Source organism: Oreochromis aureus, linkage group 7 (genome assembly GCF_013358895.1).
Source record: "Oreochromis aureus strain Israel breed Guangdong linkage group 7, ZZ_aureus, whole genome shotgun sequence".
In the NCBI taxonomy this organism is placed as follows: Eukaryota; Metazoa; Chordata; class Actinopteri; order Cichliformes; family Cichlidae; genus Oreochromis; species Oreochromis aureus.
The window spans coordinates 27,106,190-27,117,902 of record NC_052948.1 but is presented as its reverse complement, the minus strand read 5'-3'; the positions used below and the strand labels follow the sequence as shown (position 1 = coordinate 27,117,902).

The 11,713-nt window shown below is 39.3% G+C and overlaps 1 protein-coding gene across 3 annotated transcripts in view; it reads right to left on the bottom strand.

The window, feature by feature from the left end:
- Positions 1 to 756: 756 nt before the first annotated feature.
- ckap5 (cytoskeleton associated protein 5) overlaps positions 757 to 11,713 on the bottom strand; it is a 38,603-nt gene continuing 27,646 nt past the window's right edge. For all 3 annotated transcript variants that reach the window (XM_031742060.2, XM_031742076.2, XM_031742067.2), the window contains 13 exons: positions 11,383 to 11,576; positions 11,115 to 11,287; positions 8,207 to 8,380; positions 7,977 to 8,097; positions 7,386 to 7,565; positions 7,103 to 7,290; positions 5,426 to 5,501; positions 5,146 to 5,334; positions 4,609 to 4,746; positions 3,664 to 3,747; positions 3,401 to 3,560; positions 3,194 to 3,312; positions 757 to 3,037 (listed from right to left, as the gene is read on the bottom strand). In XM_031742060.2, the coding sequence (XP_031597920.1) occupies positions 2,777 to 3,037; positions 3,194 to 3,312; positions 3,401 to 3,560; positions 3,664 to 3,747; positions 4,609 to 4,746; positions 5,146 to 5,334; positions 5,426 to 5,501; positions 7,103 to 7,290; positions 7,386 to 7,565; positions 7,977 to 8,097; positions 8,207 to 8,380; positions 11,115 to 11,287; positions 11,383 to 11,576 (2,057 nt within the window). In that variant the 3' untranslated portion in view covers positions 757 to 2,776. The remainder of the gene's footprint in view (positions 3,038 to 3,193; positions 3,313 to 3,400; positions 3,561 to 3,663; positions 3,748 to 4,608; positions 4,747 to 5,145; positions 5,335 to 5,425; positions 5,502 to 7,102; positions 7,291 to 7,385; positions 7,566 to 7,976; positions 8,098 to 8,206; positions 8,381 to 11,114; positions 11,288 to 11,382; positions 11,577 to 11,713) is intronic.

The window sequence follows — 11,713 nt, the reverse complement described above, 5'->3', positions numbered from 1 at the left end:
TTACATCCAGAAATCAAAACATCATCCCATTCACTTCCGTGTAGGGAGGAAAAACTTTTTTCCCAGCACTGCCACTGGATACTTTTGGGATTATTTTACATCGTGTTTCACATCTAATTGAGGGGCAAGTTAAAAGGTCAAAGGTCTCTCTCTCTCTCTTACTTTCAGTGCTGTCAAATTTGGATTTAATTCCTCATTACACTTGTTTTGTCCGGCTGTGTGTCTGTGTCCAGATCCTGGAATGTCTCAATCTTTGTGTTGACTGTCAGGTCTATTTTATCTATAGCTTAGAGACAGGTATGTTTACATTTCAGGTCTCCAAAAAAACGATGAGAAGAAAAATGTTTTATTGCGTTAGTTCATTATTGTAAAATCAGTTATTTGGGGGTCACTATATATATCATATAGTATTTTAACCATTTTTTAACCCTCCCAAAGGCTTAAACTCAGAATCTGGGAAGTATGTAGGGTATTTATATTTTATAGACCAAACAATAATGAATTTTAGAAAAACTTAGAAGAACCATTGATGAGTCTTTTCACTCCTACAATCAAATACAGAAATTCAGGGCAGGAACAAAAAAATAAATAAATAAAAATAATAATTCTGCTGCATATTATACAAGGAAAGCTAAGGAATTACATACTTACTCAGCATCTGTTCTTTTGTATTTAATATTAACTACAGAACAGATGACTGACAGCCTTGGTTATCTTCATTGGTCGAGGGCTGGAAAATAAAGATGTAATAAGCAGTTTAATTGATGCAAACTTTATTTACAGAATAACATAAAAATCACAGGCTCATGCCATGCTCCTACAGCCTACAAACACAGAGTGCTTCCTTCTGCTGAACAACAGTTTGGACAATGCACTTTACAGAGGCAACCACGTTCACCCTGCAGTCTGGCTTCATGGCTGCGGTTTGTTAAGTGAAGGTATGTGTTAATGGAGAGTTTTACATACATTATTTACAGCGGAGTGTAAACCCACAGCACAGCGCAACACAACTGCACACATGTAAGAAAAATTCTCAGCGGTCACTTCCTTCCTTCAACAAAATAAGCAAAATAAGCCTTTTGTTTTTTTTAAACTGCACCATTAATTGTACACCAGCTCCAACCCATTTCAGGGGAAAAACCGTAGCTTCTAGACTCTGAAGCAAGACTACAAAAACAGATGGAGTCACCAAAACAATGGATCTGATTAATTCAGTTTACAAAACCACTAACAATAAGTGGACTGGAGGAGTCTACTTAAGAGATTCAGACAAAAGGAGACAGTTATGAGATCAGCCCGTCCTTCAGTGCAAGCTGATGAGGGTTTGAAAATTTTTCCCACTCTTTTTCTGATGGGTCAACCATTGCAAACACTAAACTGAGAAAATAACCTGCAGATTAATAGAGAACATCTAGCAGTTAAAACCCTATGGCGAAGTCTGGACCAGCCAATGTTTTTGTTATCACAGGAAGAGCAAAAGTGTAACCAAAGGTCAAGAAAAAGCCACAAAACAAACCAGGTACTTTCTGAAAGCCCATCATCTGAATATCTGGTTAAAGACGCAGATAAACCATCAGAATCTGAATAAATGCAACTCAACTTACAATATTTCACATCTGAAATTGACAAAAAAAAAAAAAAAAAAAAAAAAAAAAAAAAAAAAAGTTAGACACTTTAATTAAAGTAGGTGCTGGAGTTTTACAGTGTCACTTAGAGATGCCAACCATGGGCCAGAGGACAGAAAGCCTTTATTATTATTATTAATATTTTAATTTTACTTCATGCAGCTATACAGTTCAAATTTAGGTAATGACCGTTTAATGTGAAACAATGGTTTTAAGTACATTAATTCTTTGAAGGTTATCCTTTCAGCTGAATATAACATTAATTCCTATTTATAATTAATATGACCTGGACTCATTACTGAAGCTAAACTCTTGAGCAGTAGGTGAAGCAGTAAATCAGCATGTCCCAGCAAATTTCACTCTCCCAGTAATGACATCTCCTATTCAGAGGTGGAGAATGAAACCTGACAACTGGATTCACATCAGAATATAAAGTGTTATTACAGCAGAAAAGGGGAAAAAAATTTGCTTTTGCTTCTGCAAATGAAATTTAAGACCATCTTCTCAGATTTCCTGCTGAGGTAAATTTAATTCAGTGTGTTGAACACATCCTTTAAAAATCATACTGAACTGATGCAAAGCTGAAATCACAGAAACTATGTATGACCAATAGGGGGCACTCACCTCATGTCACGCACCTCATTTTGGGCGTCTACCTGAATATTGCTACTGTTGTGTTCTTGATATTTTCCCCTGCAGCCAACAGAAGTGTTGAACTGTTCAATATATACAAAAAAATTGAGCAGACAAGTGGCTGAGGAAGCTTCATAATACAGTGAAGAGTGTACATAGAGGGCAAAGACAGAACAAAGTACATGATCCTAATTCTCTAACAACTACAACACCACCAGCGCCCCTCCTCTCATATTGCTGAAGGACTTCAGCTTTTCACTCTGATGAACAATAACTCACATTCTGATAACAGTAGCTGAAAACACCTGGATGGTTTCTACAGGGTGTGTTTTATTTCTAACAACATACAGGCACAGTGGGTGGAGTCAGGTTCAAATCTGAGGCGGGGTCCTGTGTCCTTTTCTTTCTCTCCGGCAGAACATCAATAGAAAGACAGCATGAGTTAAAAAGGTGGATGCTCCATTTCTTACTAGAGGACTCCACAAGGTTAATGGATGAGATGAGGTGGTGCTCCTGCTTCACTGCCGTTTACTCTTTATCCTCTCTAGGCGTTTCTTCAGGTCATCCAGGTTGGCTGCTGGTGAAGCTGAGCGGGTGTTGGTGTGTGTCGGGGAGTGAACGTTGTGCTCCTGCATGTACAGCTCCCGCGACTCTTTCAGCTGTGACAGCTTGCTTTGCAGCATGTCGGTGGATGATGCCACTGACGGCTTTGAGGACAGCAGGGAGGAGATGGTGGGTCGCTGCTGAGCCTCATCCTCACTTCCCCCAACACTCTGTTGCTGGTGGAGGGAGACAGAGGGCAAAAAGACACGTTAGCTTCGGCTGCATCCACTACTAACAAACACTCATCCTGGGATTATGTTGCTGTGGCTTTGATAAGCAGCTGTAGCTCATCAGTGCATTGTGACTTTACTGAATAAATAACACCAACTGACCCTGGAAGTGTTTTCCAGGCCTTGTCGTTGTCTGAGAATCTTCAGTCTTTCATAGTAAACAGCTGGCTTCAGCTCCTCGTTGCTGCTCAGACTGGAGTCAACACCATGCTGAGGGATCACTGCAGAGAAGCATACACACAGATGTTACCACACATTCCTCATTGATTATAACCAAAGAGCACCATGACAACATGGGTACAGCTGTACCTGCTGTGGTCTGGATTCGAGTCTTCCCCTCTCTCTCAGACTCAATCATGCGAAGGCCTCGCTCCACGTAACTCTGGAAGAACTGGGATGTGTTTTTGAGGAACGGTTCCAGATCTGCATCTGAGTACTTCTGTTTGTACTCGTATAACTCTGTCAAACCCTGAAAAAGGAGAGTGTTCAAGCTTCACTTTGTTGTCCAGGGTCTAAATGATCATAAAACGGGTTTCAAAATTAATTGATTTTCAAACCGGAGCGATGCTGACCTCTTTAGTGTTCTCCTTGGAGCCGATCTTCTTGAAGATTTCAGACAGAATGTCACTGACCTTTGCCTTTGACATCCGATCGTCCTGCAAAAGAAACATCAGGATAGTGTAACTCAGCAGTAGTTGACAGTTCGATTATTTAACCCTCTGGACTCAATGGATTTGCTACATCATGCTTTTTCCTGAACACTGCCGTCACGTTTAGTGCAGGAAGAAATGGTAAAAAACTGAATCTTCTAAGAAAAGCACTGGGGAGGAGAAGAGAAGAAAAAAAAAAAAAATAGCACCACATTAACAATAAAAAAAAATGATATGGCAGCATGCAGTGTTTGGTTGTATAGGAAGAGGGGAAAGTTGTGGGAATGATAGCATGAGAGAGCGAGAGCAATGTCAAGCGACAGCAAGTTTTGAGATGCACATGAACATGTTGCTGTTAGGCCAGTGATGTGTTCCTCTGTCTTGTGGGGGCTTTTGGAGTGAAACAAATACTTTGTGTGTCATCTTATTGTGACACCTGATTATTCTGCAAACAGTTTGAAATAGTTGTACAAAAAGCAACTGAAACATTGCCTGCATTTCAACATAAATAGTTGCATATAAATTTGTTTACAAAGTGTGTAAATAAGTCTTTGAAATTTAAAATTTACATTTGCCAAAATGTCGAAATGAAAAAATAAAGTCAGACGTGAGACTGTGCTGAAAAGCCAACCCAACAAGGCAAGATAAATGGTTTTTAAAGGTGAAATATGAAGGTCAAATTTAAAAGTAGTCAAAAATGGCCAATTATACCCTAGACCCCAGAGGGATAAACGCATTTTTCACACAAGAAAAAGTAGAATTTTATTTAACTTGTACATCAGCATTCCGCTCAACATAAACTCACAATTCTGACTGATGGAAATTCTCCATTTATAAAATCATTGCCGAGTCTTATGTGTTACTTACTATACGCAGTCCCCCCTTCTCGTTGCTTCGGTCACTCTTGAGTCCCGCCAGGTTTCCAGAGTGTTTGACTACCCGCCTCAGATGGGCCTCCAACTCAGACTCGTTACGATTCTCAATCATCGACAGGTGGTCAAGGATCTGATCATCATTAATACAAAGCAATAGGAAAGAGTCACCAATAAATGAACATTTTAAATACTCATTTAAAAAGAGAGTCCAATTCAAAACTTTATCAAAAGCATTAAGCATGAATGAATGGTAAAATAATGTGACCTGGACCCATGCATGGGTTACTAAACAGGTAATGCACAGTTTTCTTATATAACCTTTATGAGAGCTTTTCTAGTTTTAGTGCCCATTCAAAGCTCTTTAGACTACAAGTTGCACTGAACCATACACTTAGATGCCACTCTAGAGGGAACATGCAAACTCCACAGATGGAAGCCAAGCCAACCAAGAGAAACAGAACAAAACAGGAATTATTTTTTTTTTGCTGTGAAGCACAAGTATTAACCACTCATCTACTGTGTGTGTTACCTTTGCCCCGGTGAGCTTGCAGAGTGTGTGTAGGAGCGTCTTGAGGGTCCTGTGTGGGACATCGCTCTTGAGCTGCTTTAGTTTCTCTTTGGGAAAAACTTTCATGAAGTTGTGGACATCCAGCAGGATCCGATCCAGGTTTATGTTGTTGATGGTTTCTGGGAGGAAGCGGATAACCCTCCACAAACACTGAATGTAAATAAACATAGATGAGTTATTAGTCCAGTTTAAAACATTTTTAGTGGACAGCAGGTTTGGCACTAAGATCAGCTTCCCTTACTTTCATGACCAGCTCTGAGACCATGGGGGAACCAGCTGTCGAGACCAGTGTGTCCTGAAGCAACACCAGCAGAGCACTGCCAAGGAACGGGAAGGAAAGAAGTTTATTTGTCAAGTCAGTTTCACAGAAAAACAGTCACAAAGCTATTTATGCAACTATTTACACAAAACAAGTAAAATAAACAGGAACATCCAGGACTATAACAGCCAGTAAACACAATATGAAATATAAAATAAAAATAAACAAATAGTAATTCAATACAAAAAAAATCTCAACAGAAAGTGATGGTAGAATGTGTTAATAGTCCAGCACTAAAATAATCTAAATGGAATGACATAAATGCGTTGAATAAGGAGACCATTTGTAGCAATTTAAAAATGTTCCTTAAATGAAAGAAACAGGAACGAGACAAAGGTTTTACATGTTGAAGTCCAAAGAATCAAATATTAAATGAAGTCAAGACAGGTCGAGCCTAGATAATCGATTGCTATGAACTGGTTGTAGTGTAGACTTGGGACAGCCAGGTATCCCAGAATGCATTTCAAATCACACGCAGAGAAGCGTCTGAAACAACATCTTGTTCGTGGATACCGAAGACTCCAGCCTGTCCAGAAATGATTACATCATCTGTTTTTAAAAGAAATGTTTATTCAGCTGCATTCTAAGCACCAGCTCTCAGTTAGAATTTTCTGAGTTGACTAAAATAACAATGAAATGAGAATAACATCTGATTTGTGGGGTGTTCTTTTTTTTTTTTTTTTTTTTTTAAATGTTGGCATTTCAGTCATGTTCCATTTAACTGTCAAAGACTTGTTAGAAACTATGAAACACATCATGGAGACTTCTGGATGTTAGCAGACAACTAATACTGCTCATGAATGAGACTAAAAGCAGGAAGGCGTCCTTTATAACTAAACATGTTATTAGCACCTCCACATTTATATCACAGTTTACAATATAGCACTAATATAGCACTAGCACTATTTCAGTAACGGTCTATTTTTTTCCAGTATAGTGGTGTACAGTTACCACTATGTCGTTGGAAAGTCCACACGAGTCCAGATGTCTGAGGACACACTCACATGGGCGTCATCTATGATACTCCTAAACTAGAAGTTAACTTAAGTCAACCAAGTCAGACTATTCTGTTGTAATGAAAAACTAACACTCATCCCACCAGCAAGTTATCGCAGTACCAGCTGTTTAATTCACAGCAGCTTCTGCAGTAACCATGGTAACCATGGACACTGAGCAGGTGGATCGATGCAGTTCAGACTTTGGGTAATATGCCAAAATCTGTCTCTTTGGAACTAAAAAAAAAAAAAGAAAAAAAAAAAAAAAAAAAAAAGGCTCATTTATCAGTTGTGCAGCTAGTTTTCCAGCAGGGTCCTGCTGAAAAACTGCAAGACAAATGGAAACATGTTGATGATGAATTATTTATGTAAATAAAATAGGAGACTGTGGCGCTTACTGCTGATCGTAAACTGAAACACTGAATGTAACTGGCTCCCAACGAGGTTGTGTGTTAAGAATAGGTTATTCAGCCGCCCACCTTAGTAACACAAAACTGACCTCTCTGGACTTAAAGCCGTAAAAGGAAGAATGAAAGGATAACACAGATACACACACAGAAGTTAGTTGAAGTTATCACAGTGAGCAGTTTTATTTCTTACTGACCTGATCATGTTGGTCTGATCAGACTTCTCCAGGACTCTGATTACGAGCAGGTTGACAGACCTGATGACCTGTGTTCCATCTTCTACATCCTCCACTCTGCTGTCCAGCATCAACGTTATCAGACCATGCATCAGGTCCTTCAAGACACCCATAGATGCCTCTCTGGCCAGGGACTCCATAGAGAACAGCTAGTAGAAAGGAACAAGAGGAGGTCCATAAAGACATCAGTGTCCTCCTCTCAAATCAAGCTAACAGATGTGATTATTGTGTAGGCACAACTCACAGACAGCATGTTTCCTATGATGCAGCTATACAACTTTATGATATCCTTCTTATCCACCCGATCGTCAGCCATGTGCGTGCTGTTGATGAGCCTCAGCTGCATGATGGTTGCAATAAGAAACTGATCAATGTGTCCCGACATCACTTCCGCTTTGTCCTCCTGTCGCAGTACCTCATCAATCTGCAGAGGAAAAGAAAATCCTTCAGATTTAGAGAGAAATGCTATTTGGGAACACTGAGCATGGGTTCAGGGATACCATTATACTTTTATCCACCAACATGTACACTTTATGCATCAATTTGTGATGGGAGTATCTTTGTAGTGCTTTTGTTTGTGCCAATAAACAAATAAATAAATCCTGACTATCATGTGAAAATATCCATTCCTGAAAAAAAAAAAAAAAAAAAAAAAAAAAAAAAAGACCTGTGCCATGTTTTCCTAGCAGTGCAAAGTCACAATAATCATTAATGAAGCAGAAGAGTTACTTTAAAAAATAATTAATGATTATTGTAAGTGGTGGTTGACAGTTTTACTAAATACTTCATATCCAATCAGCTGAAAATGTGCTCTGTGCAATATATGTTTGTTTACCTGTGCCAGTGCCTGGATGCTGGTGTTGATGTCACCACTCGCGACTTGAGAGATGACAAAGTTGATGGTGGAAGCCGTGCTGTTGTGCAGTTCATCAAAGTGTGGCGAGACCGAGCGCATCCTTTGAACACAAAATTGCAAAGAAGCATTAAACCTCAACTAATGTTCACTTCTTTCTTCTTGTTTGTGTTGCTTGTGTGTGCTTAATTATCAGGACTGAGGTTGTTTACTTGGGTTCGGGGATCATGATGGGCTCCAGCAGCTCATCCAGCTTGTGTTGGACAAGGTCCGGCAGCTCGCACACTCTACCCTGGTCCATCTCAATCATGTCCAAGTCTAACTGGAACTCCTTGGGGATGGATGGATGCAGGGACTCTGTGTGCTGTGCATTCTGACGGGCTTGGCTAGATGGATTGAGGAAGGGATTGGAAGACAGGTGGTGGGAAAAGAAAACAAGACACTAAATTTACTTGAGCATAATAATCCATCAGTGCTGCTTAGCTCCAGTCCCCACACAACTTCAAGCTTTGAGAGATAGTGTGAATATAAGTGAATATCCTCAGCCTAAAGAAGGGTTAATCCAATTTAATATGATTAATAAATGAGTTTGAAACTCTCAAATTTTTATGAATTATCACTGTATTCCAACACAGGACTTGTATGTGTGAGAATTGTCTGATCAACCAAATTTCACTGGGACTGTCTGAACAGAAAGAGAGCAGCACTGATTTTAAAGACATTGAGAGTTTGTATCCTTCAGCGAGATGGGAAAAAGTCATGTGGACAACCAGATAAACGGCTACTGTTCATTACATTAATAACAAATAACAGGTTGATGAAAGTGATTTATCCAGCTGGTAACGTATTTCAGCAGCATAGTCTGAGCTATTTGCATAAATGACCTACGATATTGATTTTGTAAAAAGAAAAACTTTTGATAATATTAAATAAGAAGCCTTTAAGAACAGCTGTAAAAAAAAAAAAAATATATATTATTATAATAACAACAACAACAACAACAACAACAACAACAACAACAGCCACATGTATAACAAGACTGAGATTTTAAGAAAGCTGTTGTTTTGGTCAGAATGAGGGAACAAATGCCACGAATGCAGATACCTCGGAAAGGTGTAACGTCACTCTTGAGTTAACACATTCCAGACAGAATGAGGAAAAACAGGATTTAGTAAGTTGGAGCCATTCAGGCATCACTAGCAATGTAGTATAATGCTTTTATGGTACATTAGAATATTACTAATTTTTTTGCTATAGATGGATAAAGCCGGTGCAACACCCCCATCACAATATTCTTTAAACAGTGCCCCTTCTTTTAGTGAAAAATAAAGAATAGCACACACTGAAATTTTACCATAATCCACTGACAAAAGTGATAAATGTGTCTGGCATAGATAAGTGCAAGTGAACAGTGGAAAAACTAAAAAGAAAAACTTGTCAGAAAAGCTCATTGGCTTAACCAGTGTACTACGGTGGGTAATGTACATCAGCAAGAAGGCTGCAAGAGTGATTCACACCTCTGGGCCAGAGATCAAAAATTCAGATAACCATAATACAGTGGAGGGGAAAAGATATATTTTCATGCTTCTGTTTTGCAGAAACAGCAACCACAATATTTGGCAAAAATAACCCTCTAAAAGTAGAGAAATGAGAGAGGAAGAACAGAAATAACAAGTTTACAGTGAATACACTGAACAAGAATACAGTGAGACGAGTTCTTACAATGGCTACAGACAGAAAAGAGGGGAAGGAGGAGGAGGAGGAGGAGGAGTTGGTACTCACATCCTATACGTGCGATACATTATTCTGCTCCAGAAAGGAAGGCAGGCAGAAAAAAGGAGGAAATCACATAGGAAGAAAGATGAAGGGTTAAGAGAAAGGCAGGCAGTCGGCCAGTGAAAGGTGATTGTAGTTAAACTAAGTTGAAGGCTAGACAAGTAACCTTATGAGAAGAACCCAACATGCAATGACTCAGAATATCAAGGCAAGAAGGGGACAGACAAAGTTGTGAGTAAACATTCAAACTGATGTATGACTGCATTAGGCTCATCCCAACCAAAACACAATGGACCAAATGTTTAACATGCTCACAGGAAACATTTGGAATAGATTGTAATATGGCATTTCAAGACAATTCATAATGCAAACTATTTACGGCAGATATTACAACAATCTAAATCCCTCTGAGATTTGTATTTATTCATTATTTTAACATAAGCCACGATGATTAACTTGGCTACTGTAGAAACCATACTGAATGTTTTTTAGCTCAATGTTGTAAGTTATAGTCATATTGGGCTTCCATTTAGTTTACTGTGAAGCTGAAGCTGCTCCCTTGTGCACTGGTCCGCAAAACTACATGCTACAATAATTCACTGTGCATAATGAAAGGGTCAATATTGAGCCAGTAACTCTCAAACTATGACAGCTTTATTAAACCGATTTACACAATTCAATTTTACTTATAACGCACCAAATCACAACAACAGTTACCTAATGGCACTTTGGTGACACAGAAAATAAATTGCTGCCAGCAAAGAGTTGTAGTGGCAGCATTGTCACCTACTAGCAAGATGGTTCCTGGTTTGAATCTGCCAGCTGACTGGATCCTGTTTTTGTCTGCATGTTCTCCCTGTGCCTACGTGGGTTCTCTCCAGGTACTCCAGTCCCCACTATGATTCTTCTAAGATGTATAGTAGTTTCAAACTGCTCTCCTTGATTACTCATATTTTTTCTGGGGCATTATAACTGTATCACATGAAGCTTACTTTTACACTGAAGAGTCAGTAAAGTTTCAGCATGAGGTTGTGTTGGGATTCATGCAGGCACAACTAAGAAACCGTCAACCTCATTAAAACGAGATTCATTTTACAAGACCAGTGTCTTAAGTGATTTATATCATGCTTTAAACTATACGTGAAAACTTATTGTATTTCTGGCCTACTGTAACCAGTCGCTAAACTTGAAGAATAGCCGTTTCAAAGGCCTGTTGTGCACTGTCACCAAGCAGTAATCACACAGTGATTTTTTCCCCCTCATCAATATTAATAACTTATGGTGAGGGTCCTTTTTATTTTTTTTTATTTAGTTGAGACAAACTCATAATCAGAGGGGACATACTTAAGCTTATTAGGGTCTTCCTGTGCAGGCTTGCGGAGGAAGGTGGCATTGGAGTTTGTTGGGTGCTCCTTCTGAGACCGATCTGTTGCAGTCTGTTTGGCCACAGCTGTGGGTGCCTTCTTTGCTGATCGCTTTATTCTCTCTTCTAGCATACTCATGTCCTTCTCTGACAACTGGAGGCACAGGGATAGAAGCATGTCAAAGAGTGCAGAGTACAATTTCATGTGAAGTCTTACCAAAGCATGACCAGGACCAGCGCTCATCTTACATTTCCTATGAGTTTGTAGACCTGTTCCCCGCAGACGTTGTAGACAGCCACCACAGTGTTGAGGGCAGCGTTGCGTACAGATGTGTCTCTGTCACCAATGTGCACAGCAATTTCTTTCAGAGACTTAGCTGGAGTAGGCTGGCATACATTCATCCCGTAGCCCTCTATCAAACAACCTAACTCCTCCAGACATTCTGAGAAAAACAAAAACACAAGAAAACAACACAATTACAATGTGTTACAGTATTTAACCTGCATTTCTCTACATACAGCATCTCTGGTTGTAGTTTAAAAAAGAAAATAAATGTGAAGGCCATATAGTCGATATATT